Source organism: Vicugna pacos, chromosome X (assembly GCF_048564905.1).
Source record: "Vicugna pacos chromosome X, VicPac4, whole genome shotgun sequence".
In the NCBI taxonomy this organism is placed as follows: domain Eukaryota; kingdom Metazoa; phylum Chordata; class Mammalia; order Artiodactyla; family Camelidae; genus Vicugna; species Vicugna pacos.
In genome coordinates this window covers 50,380,923-50,400,113 of record NC_133023.1, presented here as the reverse complement: position 1 = coordinate 50,400,113, position 19,191 = coordinate 50,380,923, and the positions used below count along the sequence as shown (strand labels likewise).

The 19,191-nt window shown below is 36.4% G+C and overlaps 1 protein-coding gene across 1 annotated transcript in view; it reads right to left on the bottom strand.

Annotated features, from left to right (window-relative positions):
- HEPH (hephaestin) overlaps positions 1–19,191 on the bottom strand; it is an 87,737-nt gene that overhangs the window by 9,497 nt on the left and 59,049 nt on the right. The window contains exons 16-17 of the mRNA XM_015252233.3: positions 1,722–1,828; positions 407–632 (exon numbers count right to left, since the gene is read on the bottom strand). Coding sequence (XP_015107719.1) covers positions 407–632; positions 1,722–1,828 — 333 coding nt within the window. The remainder of the gene's footprint in view (positions 1–406; positions 633–1,721; positions 1,829–19,191) is intronic.

Genomic DNA, 19,191 nt, shown 5'->3' with positions numbered 1-19,191 from the left:
CCAGAATGGTAAGGAAATAAGATAATATTGAGAAAATAAACTGAGAATTTTTAAGCAGAGAGGCCCTAATCAGCCAGTGCATCAGGTATATTGAGGGTAATGAATGTCCAAATTGCCTTCTTTAATATGTTAAAATGTGCTGGTGTCACCACAGCAGCTTTAGAGTCAACTTCCTGCTTTCTGGCACCTGATTAAATGTGGACCACATTATCTGTTCTGTGTATAAAATGTATAATACTGTAGTAGGAGATATTTCTTTTAATTTTTCCCCATTCCACCCTCCTACCTTCCTATCCTTTCAGGAATTATGCTCCCTTAGGTAGTGATGGGTCTATCAGATACCTCCATGCAATCATGCAACCAGTAAGGACTTGTTTGGAAAAGAGGTAGGTTCTTTTCTACAGACCATGCATTTTATTGCTCTCCAAGAAAATTTCATCTTGTAGGTTAACACGGCCTGGCTCCTGGGGTCCATGAGTTGCCACATTCTCCTCCAGATACCAAGACTGGTTCTCATCAAAAATCAAGAATAGCAAGACAAATTCTCGGTCCATGTCACGCCGTCCTCCATAGGGCTCCAGGATGCCCTTTCGGCAGATGGTCAAGGGTCCCACCAGGCCACTATACATGTCCTGAGGGTAGGAGGGAAGGGGAGAGACTGAAAGAGTTGGAATTGTTCCTGGGTGGTAGTGCTCTGCAGGGAGCCAGGCTGATAAGTATACTGTGTTTCCAGCACTTCATCATAATGTCTTGCATTTATAAGCATCTAAGCTATATTTTCTAAATTCATCCTCACAGTCATCTTGGAACACAGGTAAAATGTGTTATCTCACCTATGCTTTAGCTCAGCTGGATTATTCATTGATCTCCAAACCTACCAAGCACTTTCACAACCCAGTACCTTTTTCTCAGGCTGTTTCTTCTTCCTATAATGCCCACCCTTCCCCCATATCCTTTATCTTATGTCATACTGCTGTTCAGCTTTCAAAGCACAAGGTACATGTACCTACCATTATGATGCCTTCTCCATTTCTCTCTGATTTATCTTCTCCAAGAAGTAATCACTGTCTCATGGATCCCCCACAGCACTTTCTATTATATGGTTTTAAGGAGCTGCTAATACTGTGCTATATTTAGAATATATTATATATATATTTATACTCATATTTTAGATTTTTAATGCTAACATTATGTTTATAGTCATCTGCCTCCCACAACCAGATCACACTCTTTGAAAAATGGGAACTGTATCTTACATTCATATCATCCAAAGCACCAGGTAAAATGTCAAAAATGTAGTAGGCTCTCAATAAGTGATTGCTGATAGATGGCTGTGGATGAGTGGCTACATAGGTATGCTCATTTTCCAAATAAGTAAAAAGAGGCAGAATGACTTATCTGAAGTCACTCCAAAGGCAAGACAGAACCAAATCTGGGCTAGAATTTCAGTCTCTTAACAACCAATTCTAGGTTTCTTAAAAGAGAACACATTGCTTTATATGATCCAAGAAGAAACAAGGAAGAAAATCCTCAGAACAAATATGAGTACATATTCCTTTCATCTTTCCTATATATTAAAATAAACTCAGCATTTGAGGAATTTCCCCAAAACCCTAGGATTCAGGTTTGGGTATCTTACTACATCTGTTTAATAGCTTCTTTTTGCCAATCAGTCTGCTCATTTCTGAGACTCACTTCCAGAAAGCCGATATTGTCTTTACCTTGATGGGATCCACTGCAGAATAATAGATCCAGGAAACACAAGCAGAATCATTGGGCCCAGGGCCAGATCTCTCTGGGATGTTCCACTGGTAAGTGAGAACCTCACCTAGAAAGGGTAGCAGGAGTCTAGTTGGACCAGGTCAGAAATTTCTCCCAATTCCCAGGTCTCCCTAAAAGGCTATGCTGAGTGAGTCCCGGGACCTATAAGATATTTCTCCATCATTTCCATACCAGTTTTCATTTTTTGTGACTTTATTTTTCTCCCACCTGGGACACTCTCACCCTCTCTTCTGCATCCCTATCCTAAAAGATCCAGGTCCAATCCTCTGGTAAGGCAGCTCTGCTACTGTTCTCTCTGCTTACAATGTCCTTCTTTCTTTGGCTTTGTTTTGGTCTCCTTTTCCTGCTGCTGCTTCCTATATGCAGCTGTTTCTTCGAGGCTCTGTCTCTAGTCTTCTCCTCTTTTTCCACACCTTCTCCATGGAAACTTTCAGTCACTTTCTGATCTGTATGTATTGATGACTCAAATATTTAGCCAGACATTCCTTATCATTAAGTACCAATCCAAAGTTTTCAATTAGATACTGGGCATCTTTTAATTCATTTAAATTAATTAAATATTTTTGACAGGATTAACAGATACAAACTACCATTCAAAAAACAGATAAGCAACAAGGATATACTGTATAACACAAAGAAATATAGCCATTATCTTGTAATATCCTATAATGGAGTATAATCTGCAAAAATATTAAAACACTATGCTGTACACTTGAAACTAACATAATATTATAAATCAAAGTTGTAAGCATCTTTTGAAGATTATCCTAACATCAAAAAAATTGCTATGAACTCACATTCCTCCTTTGAAAAAAGAATGCTGTTACTCAGTCTGTGCTCCCAGTGTCTAGTAATGATGTCAAAACCCTTCTAGTTACCCAGATTTAAAACTTGAGTCTCCTTTGTCTCCCCATGCTCATACACTGAACCTTCAACCAAATGGCAAGTCTTATTGATTGTACCTCTACAATATATTTTATAACCATATACTCTTCCTTCCAATTCTCAATATTTCTGCTTTAGTTTAGACTCAGTTTTAAGATTGGACTACTATGAAACCTCTTAATATGTTTATCTCCTTCCAAGTCTTGCCCTCTCCAATGCATCTTCCAACTGATGTCATATTAATTTTATAATAGCTTTATTGAGACATAATGTGCAAAACAAATAATTGACACATGTTAAGTGTATAACTCAATAGTTTTTAGTATACTCACAGAATTTGTAACCATCATTATGACCAATTTTAGGAAAATCATTACCACCAAAAGAAATCCCTGCACTTCTTAGCCGTCATTTGCTAATCCACTCTCATACCCAAGCCCTGGGCAACAACTAATCTACTTTATGTCTCTATAGTTTTGCTATTCTAAGCATTTTATACAAATCCGATTATGCAAGAGAGATGTCAGCAAGTTGGTAGACTAAGGAGGTCTCAATACTCATTTCCCTCCACAATAATGACCAAAACAAAGAATAAACAACTATATACCCACTAAATGACTCTGAGATAGCTCCAGAATACAAAGAAGAACGTGAAGCAACCCAGTGGAACAAAAACAAAAACAAAAAATAACTGAAGATGGCCAAATAAAAAAGTGTAGAGGAAATATCTTAACTATATCACTCCCGTCTGTCATAGCTAGGCATCAAGAAGGAATCCCCATCGGGGAAATGGATAACAGGAGGACACCAGCAGCCCCCACCACCAGGTAGTCTTTCTTGACACTGACTCATCAACTGAACTGCCTGAAGTCCATGACTCTATGTCACCTCTACAAGAAGGAATCACCATCATGCTGCCCCAATCCAAAAAGAAGCCATAGCTTCTCTGCACCACCAAGGAGGAGCTGCCATCAAATCACACACAAGAAGAAGCCTCCATTTCCCTGCTCTCCCCAGAGGAGCCACTGTTCTGCCCCCTACCCAAACAGCCATGGAAAATCTGCCCTTCCCCCAAGGAGCCACAGGTACTCTGCCTCTAGCTTTACGAGGAGACACTGCTGATGTATCACACCAGAGAAGGAGCTGCCACTGCTCCACTCCCTTAGAAGGAGGCACCACCACTGCATCCTACTGAGAAGGAGCCACTGCCCCTTATCCTATCCCCAAAAGAAACTGCTGCCTTGACAAGAAGCCATCAATGCTGCATTTGCCAGGAGAAGAAGCTACTGATGCTTTGTCCTTCTCCAGAAGGAGCCACCACTCTTCCCTACTACCCCCAAAAAGGATCTGCTTCAACTTCTCAACCAAAGAGACACTTTGCTCCCCCAAAAGGATCCATCAACACTCCCACCCTCAAGAAGGAGCCATCAACCCTCCAAGACTCAACCCCTCCAAGAAGGAGCCTCTGATGTGTCCCTCCCGCACAAGGAGGCACCACCTCTGTGTTCTTCCAGAGAATGAGTTACTGCTACAATGACACCCCTGCACAAGGAACTGCTGCCATTTAGCCTCCCAGAGGAAGCTGGCTGTGTTCTGACTCCACTACTTAGAAAGAGTTACTACTGATCCACTTCCACTAGAATAGCTACCACTTGACCCTTCTCTCTCAACAGGAGATGCTCTTCCCCTGAGACATCTGCACCACTGCAGCAGTGAGTGATCCCACACCACAAAATTCTGGAGCCAAAGCTGTTTCTGGGCATCCCAGACACAGCAGCACATGCACCCACATTGTGGTCTTGGTGCCAAGAGGAATGCTTTCATTTATCTCTGCCCCATGAGGGAAAATAAAAAGGAGGATTCAACTAGTCTTCACCATTGAGACCTCAAATAATCCTTGTCACTACTGTGGACACCTGCAGACTTGGCCACTGAGGATCACTGCAGTATTCACTGACACCAATCTCAGTTAATGGAGCTGTATGTAAACCATACCACTGTGCCCTCCCCAGAGACAGAGCCAATGCTGATCGCCCACAGAGCCCAAGTTGCCACACCCCACCCAGCTAACACCCTTGCACCCAACTGTAGGTGAAGGGCTTTCCCCATGGCAGCCAGTCCATAAAATCTGCAAGAAGAGGTGACTGATTTCTCAAAAGTGGAGATATGATTGGTTCCTATGTATTATTCAAATATCAGGCTAAATATCACTTTCTGAGGAACCTGTTCTGACCATAGTAACCAAGCTTTAACCCTTTTATGCAGAATACATAAATAACTCTTTAAATTTAACAATGTGAAAACAAACAACCCAATTTAAAATGGGAAAAACTTTGAAAAAATATTTCAGTAAAGATAACATAAGAATGACAAATAAGCAAATGAAATGCATTTAACATTTTTAGCTATTTGAAAAATGCACATTAAAACCACAATGAGATATTATAACATATCAGTCTGGCTAAAAAAATAGAGATGACACCAAGTGCTAACCAGAATGCCGAAAAACTGAATTTCTTATACATTAGTAGTGGAAATGTAAACTGGAAAACAATTTGGCAGTTCCTTATAAAAGTAAATATCCCCTTACTGTATGATTCAACAACCCCATATCTATGTGTCTGCCATAGAGAAATGAGAACTATGTTCATATGAAAGCTACACAGATACTCATAGAAGTTTTATTCATAAGTTCATAAGAACCAAAACTGGGTGGAACTGAAATATGCTTTAACAGTGAATGGTTGAACAAATGTAGTTCTCTCTAGATAGATAGATAGATAGATAGATAGATAGATAGATAATCTTGAGTAAACCAACTATGTAGAAATGGAGTACAGATTAGTGGTTGCCTGGGAAGACGGAAGGTAGAATGTAACTGCCCTGATTTCTAATTATGTGGTTACACTAATTTATACATGTGTTAAAACTCAAACAACTATATATCTTAAAAAGTTAATGTTACTGAAGTACAAAAACAAAAAACAAAAACCAAAAAAACCACACAGGCATTCAGAGGTATTGATTACTGGAGAAGATATTATAGGAGAGTTGAAACCTGGTCTGAATATTAAGGAATAAAAAGGGCAAGCAGAGTCAAAGGGGAAAGCATTCAACTTTCTTCACTCCCAGCTAATTTTCTTCACAACCAACAAATTTTATTGAACACATAATAGGTGCTAAGTTTTGGGAGTAGAATAGTGAATAAAACAACATGATTCCTGTCCTCTTGTAATCTAGTGGGGGAAGTAAACAATATGTAAATAAACAAAAACTTGTGGAATCACAAACAGGGGTAAGTGCTATGACCTTGTGAAGAACCCGACTCTCCTCCACCTTCTCTTATCCTAACTCCACTCTCTTCCTCATATAGCCTGAATCACCATAGTTAGCACTTGACCCATTCTTTTACAAATGTTTTCAACTTTCATGTCACTTGCCTACTTTGTTCTACACACTGCATACACTCTCCAACCCCTACTCCCATTCATAATACCTTCCATTAAATCAGTAGTACTTAAAATGTAGTCCCTGGACCAGTAACATAAGAATCTACTTAAGAACTTGTTCAAAGCGCAAATTACTGGAATCCTCTCCACACCTACAGAATAAGAAACTCTGAGAGTGGGCTCTATGGTTTAATAATACTTTGAGGTGACTCATGTTTATTAAAGTTTGAGTACCATTGCCCTCCCTAGATCTATTTTATAATTTTCCTTCTCTGATCTTAGACCAAGAATTGCTGAGCACAGTTGAAGAAATGAACAATCCTGTGTATCGTTGCCTGCTCAAATTTATGATTTCCAATCTCAGTTGTGTCCTCAGTGTTGTCTGGTAATTCTTTTACTTGCTCTTCACAGCTCCATATCCCGTTTCCTTTGGTGACAATTCCAAACTATCACCTCACTCAAGTCCCATCTGTTCCTTACCTCTCCCCTTTCAGCAGCAAATTTCCATGTCAATTCAAGAGAATAATATTTGCAAGCACTTGTATAGAATTTACAATCTCATAACTTATTTAATCCTCACAAACCTTTAAAAGTAGATATTTAAATTATTATTAATAATGACTATTAATCATTAATATTATTATCAATAATAGATAAGTAACTGAGGCTTATAGACGTTAAAAGTTTTTCCAAAGGATACATCATAGCTGAAATTTGAATACATGCAGTCTAGCTCCAGAATTCATGCTCCTACCACTCTATGAATGCTCTCATCCCTCATATTCTCACTCCCCATCCTATCAGCATATCTGTATTCATATCCACCAAGCCCTCCAGCTCCAAAGGAGCTGAGCAGCCTCAGAGAAGCCTATTATAACTCAAAACTAGTACTTCTGTGAGAACCCTTAGTCCCATTCCCTCCCATTTCTTACCAGACTCAGACCTCCTCTCCCTCTTGGATCTTCAACCTCTCCTCCAGTGATTCCTTCCCAAATATGAAATATGCTCATCTCTACTTTCTTTCTCCTGTTACCCTCAAGGTACTGCCTTCCCTAACGTATCTGTCTTCCCCAAAGCTATGCTTTTTGAAAGTTTTGTCAGCATTTACTATCTCCACTCCCTCCCTTCCAATTCACTCCTCAATTCTCCACAATATGGCCTCTGCTACTTTAATCACTCCATCAGAATTGCCCTCTTTTAAAGGTTTATTTGTGCGTCCTACCCCAAATTTATATGTTAAAATCTAGCGCCCCAGTACCACAAAATGTGCCTTTATTTGGAAATAAAATGTTTACAGAGTTCAGTAAGTTTAAACGAGGTCATTAGTGTGAGTCTTAATCCTATATAACTGGTGTCTCTATTAAAAGGGGAAATTTGGCCATAGAGGCATACGCTGAGGAAAGACGAAGTGAAAAGACATAGGGAGGTGAATGGTCATCTACACACCAAGGAGAGAGGCCTGCAACAGAGTCTTTGCCAACAGTTCTTAGAAGGAACCAACCCTACTAACATCTTTATTTTGAACTTCTAGTCTCCAGAAATGTGAAAAAAATAAATTTTTATTGTTTAAGCCACCCAACTTGTTGTATTTAATTATTGCAGTCCTAGAAAACTAATACAATTTCCAACAATGCCCATACTATCAAAGCCAATAGGTACTTTAGAATCCTTATGTGTTTGTCCTGACCTTGTGCCTCATGTCTAAAAAATTAAACCAAATTAATATGCTAACACTATCACCCCAAAATACATCAAAAATCTAACACTCTGATAGTGTTCCTAGCAACTTCCCAGGAACCTTCTCACTTAGCACCTAATTCCCTTCTATTCTGGTCTAGGCCTCTTTCTCTACCTCACTTACTCCTGCCTCTCATTGCAGCTTAGCTCCTGCACTTTGCAACCCAACTTTGAAAACTGAAAAAATATAACTGAGAATGTCTGACCCCTCCCATATCCACTGAAGGCCTCAAACTTGGCCTTATCCTTTCTTTTGCTCTGAGCTACTTCTTTCTTTAACATAATCCAAGCTAGGAAGTTGATCATATGATGTTTGTGAGTCATCTACTGTAATGTCAAGCATCCAACTCCCCATCAAGGAAAAGTAGCTAAAACCTAGGAGTCAATAAGACACTATGGGTCAGGCTGCATTAGAGTAATTATTACAGCTATGTTTTGCTCACAGATCAAGGATGAGAGGTTAAAGAAAGTAATCCTCTCTGGCACATCTCACACTGGATTGCCTCAATAGGACCTTCTTCCCTACTTCTAGTTTTAGCTTCTCAAAATAACTTCTAAAGCCAGCCTGTCTAGCTGGCTACCTAGATGAATGAAGGCTGCTTGGCTGCTGGAGGGTGGGAGATAGGGATAAGCATAGAACTCAGGAAGTATTCTCATCCACTACAGTGTTTGACACCTTAGACCACTCCTTGCTTAAGATTTTATTTGACATCTACATACCACTCCCACCTGTTTGACTCACCAACCTATGCTCCCTTTTGGTCCCTTTCATTACTCTGTCTATCTCTACACATTATTTTTCATTCTAGAATAAAAGTAATCAATAACAATATTTCAGGCTAGTAAAGTAATACATTTACACAAAATGTGTATAAATGCTTTGAAAAAGGTCTAGAAGGAAACACTCAACATTAAGAAGAAGGTTCACCTCTGGAAAGAGATCTGAGATTGACAGTGGACCAAGGGGAGTTTTGTTATGTGTACTGTTTGAATATTTTATAATGAGAATGCATTCATTATAAAATATTATTTCTATGATTAAAAATACATTAAAATATATACAAATAAAACGTGTTCAATGTTGAATATTTTACAACTATTTAAAGTATAAAAAATTAAAGACACATTATCTCTTCTATATAATGCGATATTTAAACATCAGTGCTTTCTTATATTTAAGTGCATTTTCTTTTACTATGTATAAATATATGTAGGTTGGTATGTATATGTACATGTGTACATATGCCTATTTTATTATAAATTTGGATTCATAGTTTTAAATTTAGTTTTGGATCATGACTTTTATCATCTAACTTTACATCATTGGCACTATCCAAACTTATTAAAACATTTCAAAAACAGACTTTAATGGCTATATAAATTCTACATCTTGTGTATTTGCCAAAATTATTCTGTTTTCCTCTTGTTGGACATTTAGGTTGCATCTACTTTTTTTCTAATACTGCAAAAAGTTTATACCATTTTAAACCCTCCAAGGGTAGTGCACATTACACTGTGTTCCCAGTAATACTGATTATTATAATTTAAAATCTTTTATAATTTGAAAATCAAAAGAATAAAATACAAAGATACAACATCCCCCCCAAAAAAGAGTAAGATTGATTTTACTTGAAATTCATTATCTAAAACCTCAAATGGGCCCTCTATACTGTTCAACAGTCTTATTCTGTCTTTCAAAAAAGCTTTTTTCCATCCTCTGAATCAACAACTTTGTACATTCTCCTTTTTCTTCAACACACCTATTGCAGCACACACACCTTGACACCATTTGAATCAGAAAACCGAAGCCATCAGAAGAGTACTCTCATTATTCCACCGCAAAATCTTCAAGTCTTTTTTATTTGTACCAGTTCTCTCTTTTTTATTGTTCCAGTTACAACTGATAAAGCATCTCTTCCTTTATCAAATATTAATTCTCCTCACACATCTTCTGGATGCTATTCCCTCCATTTTTCAGTTATCTCAATCCTTTAGTTTCTCTCTCTCTCTGTGGATCATTTCCATTAGCACATGGATATGATCTAGTACAATACTGTCCAATAAAGTAGCCATTAGCCACATATGCCTAGTGCAACTAAAAATGAATTTTTAATTTTAATTAATTTTAATTTTAATAGCTACATATGACTAGTGGCTACGGCACTGGACAGTTCAGTCCTAGAATATCCCTTTTAAATCCTCCCCTGGATTGCACATTCCCTTAAAACTATGAAAACCCATCATTTTTAGTACCTTTTACAGCCAAGCCTCCAAAAAAGTTGTTGATACTTCCTACCTTCACATACAAACCTACCTTCCACTTCTTAGTTCATATAACTTGACTTCTGTTCCCATTTTTCCACTGAAATGTCTCTTGTCAAGGTCACTAGTGACCTCAGTGGTGAAAATCTTCATTAGTTTCCTATTGCTGTGGTAACATATTACCACAAATTTAGTTGCTTAAAACATGCAAATTTATATTCTTACAGTTCTAGAGGTCAAAACACAAAATGAGTCACACTAAGATAAAATTAAGGTGTTGGTAGAAATACATTTTTTCTGGAGGCTCTAGAGGATACTCCATTTCCTTGCCTTTTGTAGCTTCTAGAAGGTACCTGCATTCCTTGGCTTGTCCCATTTCCAATTTTCAAACCAGCAACAGCAAATCAAGTTCTTGTCATACTTCATTATTTTGACCTCCTTTTTTGCCCCTTTCTTCCACTTATGAGGACCCTTGTGTTTGCAGTCAGTCCACTGGATACTCTAAGATAATTTCCCTGTCTGAATTCACCTTACTAGTAACTATAATTTTATTTGCAATTTTAACTTCCCATTGCTATGCTCTAGGGATTTGGATGTGGATACCACTGAAAGGCCATTTTTTTGCTTACCACACAATCTAATGGTAACTTTTTCTTTCCAAAATGCTTCCACCTTTCAGCAACATATGACACATGTAACCACAGCTTCATTTTCAAAACACTCACCTTTTTTTGTTTCCTTGACATCACAGTCTCCTCAATTCTTCTTACCTTCTAATCATCTTCCTTATTTTACCTTTAAATGATGCGGTTCTCCAGAATTCATTCTGGTCCCTCTTAGCTCCACATATTGATTTCAGGTAATTTAATTCAGTTCCATGGCCTTAAATATCATCTATATGTTTTTGACTCCCAAATATATATCTCAAGGTCATGCCTCCTGCACTTTCATGTTATACACACACACACACACACACACATCTAATTCCTTACTCCACGTAGATGTTTTATGGACATTTCACACTTAACTTTATTCACAAACTTCTTGTTTTCTCTTCAGGTCTACTCTCTCATTACCCACTTGTTCAAATTGAAAAGCCTAGGAGTCACTGTGAGTATATACTAGTAAAAGGAAGAATGTACAACATGATATAACTATTATAAAAATTTATGCACTCAGTAAACAAGTCCAAAACTTTTCAAGCAACTTTTGACAGACCTTCAGACAGTAAAAATTACAACAAGAATTGTAGCTGGGTATTTTAATACACCCCTCTCTGAAATGACTATATCAAGCAGAACCAAAATAAGCCAATATATCAAAGTGTCAAAAGTGAAATTAATAACCTTAGGCTGGTAGATAACTATCAGAATATTTCTATAAAGACTTGCAAAAAAATACCAAAAATTCATTAATCCAAATCAAAACCCCATTATAATTTATTTGTGTGAGGCAGTAAAAAATTAAGCTTAATTGAATTCTGATTCCAAAAGAGTATAGATTGTATTATAACCATAGCTCAGCACTTCTGATAGGATTACATCTCAAATTCCTATTGCTTAAATGTGTGATGCATTTTCTCTACCCTCTTCCTCACTTCTTTCCATAAATCATCATGGTCCAATAGAACATTCTATCATAATGAAAATGCTCTATATCTACAGTGTTCATATGGTAGCCACTAGTCTCATGTGACTACTAAGAATGTGAAATGTAGCCAGTATGATTAAGAATTAAGTTTTTTCATTTTATTTAATTTCAACTAACAAATTTAAATATACATATGTGGTTCATGTTCACTGTTTTGGACAGTGGATCTCTAAATGTTTAGCTCTTCATGAATTCTAATACTTGCTTCTGCCAAGTACCTGGATGCACTACCAAACACTTTTTCTATTCAGATAGTATCTTTAACATATTATAGTTTATTTACCTTACATCATAGTATTTAATTGTTGTAGGTTCACTGAGTTGTACACACAAACATAATTCCACTAATAAGTTCACTAAATGTTAAATAGGTAATTAATTATACAGAGATCTTTGTGGAGTTATTGTGTTATACAATACTTTAGTAATGTTTTGGGGAAATGGTTGGGGTTCTTAGATAAGCTGGGAATTCATTATTTTTCCCATTTGAAATAATGGAATATAGATTTCCACTGTCAGAAAATTCACTCTTGAACATGTTTTCAGAAATTAACTAAACTTGGGTTACAAGTGATATTTGTATATAAAGCCTACACCCCCAAAACAAAATATACACTTTATTTTCAAATACATGGGGAATATATACAAAGATAAATTATGTACTATATCATAAAGGAAATGACAAATTCCAAAGAATCAAAAGCATACAGATGATGTTCTCAGACCATAATACAAAAAATTAGAAATAATTTTAAAAGAATAGTTTTAAAAGTCTCAGAAGAAATGATAAAGGAAGGAGATCATTTTACAACTCCTAATGAAATAATGGATCCAAGGACTGATTAATCAATGTATAAATAGTTTTGGCAATGCATAAACCCACCAAACAACATAATCCCTAAAAATGTGACAGCTAGATATTATATGCTTATCAAAGTAATAAAAAGGAAATATTCACAACCATATAAACAAAGTGGAGATAAGTAATCTACCTAATAAAGAGTTCAAGGTAATGATAATAAAGATGCTCACGAAACTCAGGAGAAGAATGAATGAACACAGCAAGAATTTCAACAAAGGGTTAGAAAATAAATGAAAAATTAAATAAAGCAGACTACAATAACCAAAATAAAAAGCACACTAGAAGGAATTAATGGTAGATAATGATACACATGAATGAATCATTGATATGAAAGACAGAGTATTGGAAATTACTCAAGCTGAACAGAAAAAAATGACAAAAAAGATAGTTTAAGAGACCTCTGGAACAATATGAAGCATACAAGCATTCACATTATAGGGTTCCAGAATGAAAAGAGAGAGAGAAAGGAAAAGATAACTTATTTAAAGAAATAATAACTGAAAAAGTCCTTAAACTGGGAAAGGAACAGACATACAGGTCCAGGAAGCAGCAAATCCCAAACAAGATGATCCCAAAGAAGTCTATGCCATGACACATTACAATTAAAATGACAAAATATAAAATATAAAGAATTTTTTTAAAGGAGCAAGAGAAAAACTGCTAGTTTTGTATGAGGTAATGCCCATAAGATAAGCAGCTAACTTTTCAAGTGCACATGGAGCATTTCCAAGGATAGTCCATATTCTAAGCCAAAAATAAAAGGCTCAATAAATATAAAAAGATTGAAATGAAATCAAGCATATTTCCTGACCACAGTATTATAAGACTAGAAATCAACTGCAAGAAAAGAAAACTGCAAAAAACAGAAATGTGGAGTATAAATAACATGTTACTGAGCAACCAATAGCTTACTGATGAGATCAAGAAGAAATTGTTTTTAAATACCTGCAAATAAATGAAAATGGAAACACAACAATTCAAAATCTATGGGCTGTGAGTTGGGCCAAGATGGTGGAGTAGAGAGACTCACAGCTTGCTCTCTCCCACAAATACACCAAGAATTACATCTAGAAACCCATTGAATTGCACAAAATTCCTACTGAACTCTGGCAGAGTGTCTCTCATTTTGAAATACAGGAGGATTCTCACAAAATCCAGTAAGGGAAAAACAAGAAAAAAGAAAAAAATGGTCAGCAGGAACAGAAGCAGAGCTTCCAAGGCTCAGCGGAGAAAGTGGCAACAGTTTGGCAGACAGAACTCAGTGAAACAGATAGTGAGGGTCCCTGCGTTCCTCAGACCTAGGGCTAGCTAGCAGGGACAAGCTGGGACTGGCTGCTAGAGATCAGTGAAGACCCCAGGCAGAGGGCTGGGGCCCACTGTACAGAGACAGCCTCAGGGGACTAGAGGGCAGTATAAGCACTGGCTGGGATGTATGTGGAATAGAACAGCCTGGGACCCCTCATAAAAAAACAACACTCTTGATGTGTCTATGGCAGGGGGGAAGGGGGCAACACAGCTGCACCACAGCTGCTTACTCTGCTTTTGGTGTGTTCTTGTGAGAAGAGAAGTGGACCTGGGTCATAGCCATCACTGCTGTGGGGAAGCAGGGCTGAAAGATGAATCCATACCCAGCGGCCCTGCACTTCACCGGCAGGACAGATTTTTTACAGCCCCAGGCATAGAGGGCAAATTTACTCTCTCTGGTCCCTTTGCGGACCCTGCCTCTGGGAGGAAAAAAGAGTGACCAGAATTCTAACACATGGCAGGGGCGAGTACTGGTATTTACAACAGGCCTGCATACTGTACCATATGCAGAAGTGGAGCTGGGGTCTGCTCTGACCCTGTGGCACACCACAGATTCAGCTGTGTGGCTGCACGCTTGCTATGGTGGGTCCTAGTGCCTGACACTGGTGGATCTGCACTGGTGGTTCCTGGGGCTCAGAACCTGGGGGACATCAGAGCAGGAGGCTAGAAGAAATGGACAAGTTTCTAGAAACAGTCCACCAAGAGTGAATCAAGAAGAAATAGATCATTTGAAAAGAACAATCACTAGAAGTGAAATAGAATCGGCAATAAAAAATTCCATGCAAATAAAAGTCCAGGACCAGATAGCTTCACTGGAAAATTCTATCATACATATAAAGAAGAGCTCAAACCAATCCTTCTCAAACTCTTCCAAAGATTGAAGAGGAGGGAATACTCCCAAACTCATTCTATGAAGCCATCATCACCCTGATACCAAAGCCAGACAAAGACACTACCAAAAAAGAAGCTATACTCCAATATCAGTAATGAACATAGATGCAAAAATCCTCAAAAATATTAGTAAACAGAATCCAACAACATATAAAAAGGATCATACACCATGATCAAGTTGGATTCATCCCAGGGACACAAGGGTGGAGCAACATACACAAATCAATCAATGTGATACACCACATCAACAAGTGAAAGTACAAAAATCACAGGATCATCTCAATAGATACAGAAAAATCATTTGATAAAATTGAACATCCATTCATGATAAAAATAAAAATAAAAATTCTTGCCAAAATGGGTATAGAGGGACATATCTCAACATAAAAAATGTTAATGACAAACCTAGAGCCAGCATAATACTCAACAATGAAAAGATGAAAGGACAAAACAAGAATGCCCACTCTCAACACTTCTACTAAATATAGTATTGGAAGTCCTAACCATAGCAATGAAACAAGAAAAAGAAATAAAAGGGATCCAAAATGGAAGAGAAGTAAAATTGTCACTATATGTGGATAAAATACTATATATAGAAAACCCTAAAGGCTCCACACAAATACTACTAGAGCAAATAAAAGAATTTGGCAAGGTAGCTGGACACAAAATTAACATACAGAAATCAGTGGCATTCCTTTGCACTAAAAATGAAATATAAGAAAAGGAAGGTAAAGAAATAATCCCTTTTAAAATTATATCCTTCAAAGAAAAAATAGAATTCTTAGGAACAAATCTGACCAAGGAATTGAAAGACTTATATGTGGAGAACTACAAAACACTGAATAAGGAAATTAAAGGGGACTTAAAGAAATGGAAATATATCCAATGTTCTTGGATTGGAAGAATTACCATTGTTAAAATGGCCATACTACTAAAAGCAGTCTACAGATTTAATGTGATTCCCATCAAATTACCTGAGATATCTTATACAGAATTAGAACAAATAATCCTAAAATTTATAAGAAATCACAAAAGACTGAGAATTGCCAAAACATTATTGAAGAAAAAGAATGAAGCTGGAGGAATAACCATCCCAGACTTCATACAATACTACAGAGCTACAGTAATCAAAACAGCATAGTATTGGTACAAAAACAGACATACGGATCAATGGAACAAAATAGAGAGCCCAGACATAAGCCCACAAACTTCTGGTCAATTAATCTTTGACAAAGGAGGCAAGAACATACAATGGAGTAAAGACAGTCTCTTCAGCAAATGGTGTTGGGAAAAGTGGCTAGCAGCATGTAAATCAATGCAGATAGAATATTCCATTAAACCACACACAAAAATAAACTCAAAATGACTTAAAGAGTTAAACATAAGACAAGACATTATAAACCTCTTAAAAGAAAACACAGGCAAAACATTATCTGACATAAATCTCAGCAATGTTTTCCTAGGGAAGTCTATCCAAGCAATATAAATAAGAGCAAAAATAAACAAATTGGACCTAATTAAACTTACAAGCTTTTGCATATAGGCACATGAAAAAATGTTTAATATCACTAATTATCAGAGAAATGCAAATCAAAACTACAATGAGGTATCACCTCACACCAGTCAGAATGGCCATCATTCAAAAATCCACAAATGACAAATGCTGGAGAAGCTGTGGAGAAAAGGGAACACTCCTACACTGTTGGTGGGAATGCAGTTTGGTGCAGCCACAGTGGAAAACAGTATGGAGATTCCTCAAAAGACTAGGAATGGACTTACCATATGACCTAGGAATCCCACTCATGGGCATATATACAGAAGGAACCCTACTTCAAAGTGACACCTGCACCCCAATGTTCATAGAAGCACTATTTACAATAGCCAAGACATGGAAGCTGCCTTGATGTCCATCAACAGATGAGTGAATAAAGAAGAGTTGGTATATTTATACGATGGAATACTATTCAGCCCCCAAAACCGACAGCATAACGCCATTTGCAGCAACATGGATGTTCCTGGAGAATGTCATTCTAAGTGATGTAAGCCAGAAAGAGAAAGAAAAATGTCATATGATATCGTTTATATGAGGAATCTAAAAAAGAAAAACAAACAAAGCATAAATACAAAACAGAAACAGACTCATAGTCATAGAATACAAACTTGTGGTTGCCAAGGGGGCAGGGGAAGGGAAGGGTTAGACTGGGATTTCAAAATGTAGAATAGGTAAAAAAGATTATACTGTATAGCACAGGGAAATATATACAAGATCTTATGGTAGCTCACAGAGAAAAAAGTGTGACAATACATGTATGATCATGTATAACTGAAAAATTGTGCTCTACACTGGAATTTGACACAGCATTGTAAAATGATTATAAATCAATAAAAAATGTTAAAAATAAAAAAATAAAAATAAAACCTTAAAAAAACACAATCTTTTGCACAGCAAAGGAAACCATAAACAAAACAAAAAGACAACCTACAGAGTGGGAGAAAATATTTGCAAAAGATGAGACTGACAAGGGCTTAATTTCCAAAATATATAAACAGCTCATACCACTTAAAAGAAAAAAGCAAACAACCCAATCCAAAAATGGGCAGAAGATCTAAACAAGCAATTCTCCAATGAAGACATGTAAATGGCCAATAAGCACATGAAAAAAGGATTAATATCACTAATTATCAGAGAAATGTAAATCAAAACTCCAAATAGGTATCACCTCACACCAGTAAGAATGGCCATCATTCAAATGTCCACAAATGTCCACAAATGACAAATGCTGGAGAGGCTTTGGAGAAAAGGAAACCCTCCTACACTGCTGGTCAGAATGTATTTTGGTGCAGCCTATATGGAAAAAAACATTACAGAAATTCCTCAAAAGACTAAAAATACACTTACCATATGACCCAGTAATCCTGCTCCTGGGCATATATCCAGAGGGAACATTAATTCAAAAAGATATATGCACTCTAATGTTCATGGAAGCACTGTTTGCAATAGCCAAGTAATGGAAACAACGTAAATGTCCATTAAAAGATGACTGGATACAGAAGTTGTGGTATATTTATACAGTGGAATACTACTCAGCTGTGAAAAATAATAAAATAATGCAATTCGCAGTAACATGTATGTTCCTGGAGAATGTCATTCTATGTGAAATAAACCAGAAAGAGAAAGAAAAATTCTATATGATATCACTTATATGTGAAATGTAAAAAAACAAAAGACTAACTTATTTACAAAACAGAAACAGAGTCACAGACATAGAAAAGAAACTTATGGTTTCCAGTGGGGGATGGGATAAATTGGGAGTTTGAGATTTGCAGATACTAACTAATATATATATATATATATATATATATATGTGTGTGTGTGTGTGTGTGTATGTTATTAGCTATATAATAAATGAAGAAGTTTATAGTGTATAGCACATGAACTATATTCAATATCTTATGGTAACTTATGATGAAAAAGAATATGAAAACAAATATTTGTGTATTCCTATATGACTGAATTATTGTGCTGTACACCAGAAATTGACACAACATTGTAAATTGAGTATACTTCAATAAAAATATGTAAAAAAGGAAATTAAAAAACTTCCAATGTAGAATACTCTACCCAGGAAAGTTATCATTCAGAAGTGAAGAAGAGATAGAGTTTTCCAGACAAGCAAAAGCTAAAGATGTTCATCAGTACTAAACAGACCTTATAGAAAATGCTAAAGGGACATCTTTAAGCTGAAAAGAAATGGCAGTAATTAGTAACAAGAAAATGTGTGAAATTATTAATCTTTCAGTTAAAAGTAAATATATAGTAAAGTCTATGGATTAATCACTTACAAAGCTAGTATAATAGATAAAATACAAAAGTAGTTAAAGTAACAATAGCTACAATAATTAGTTAAGGGATATATACAGTAAAAAGACATAAAATGTTACATTAAAAACATAAAGAATGGGGGGAAAGAGTAAAAATGCAGCAGTTTAGAATCCATTCAAACTTAAATTGCCATCAACTTATAACAGAGGATTATAAATAGAGTTTGTTGTATGTAAACACCACAAAGCAAAACCTAATGTAGATACACTTAAGATAACGAGAAAGAAATCTAAGTATATCACTAAAGAAATAGATAAACAAGATTACACTGTATAGCACAGGGAAATATACACAAAAAGTTATGATAAATCACAGAGAAAAAAATGTGACAATTAGTGTGTATATGTCCATGAATGACTGAAAAATTGTGCTGAACAGTGAAATTTGACACAACATTGTAAAATGATTATAAATCAATAAAAATGTTAAAAAAATTAAAAAATAAAAAAAGATTAAAGAAACCTAGATGCTAAAAATAGATAGAT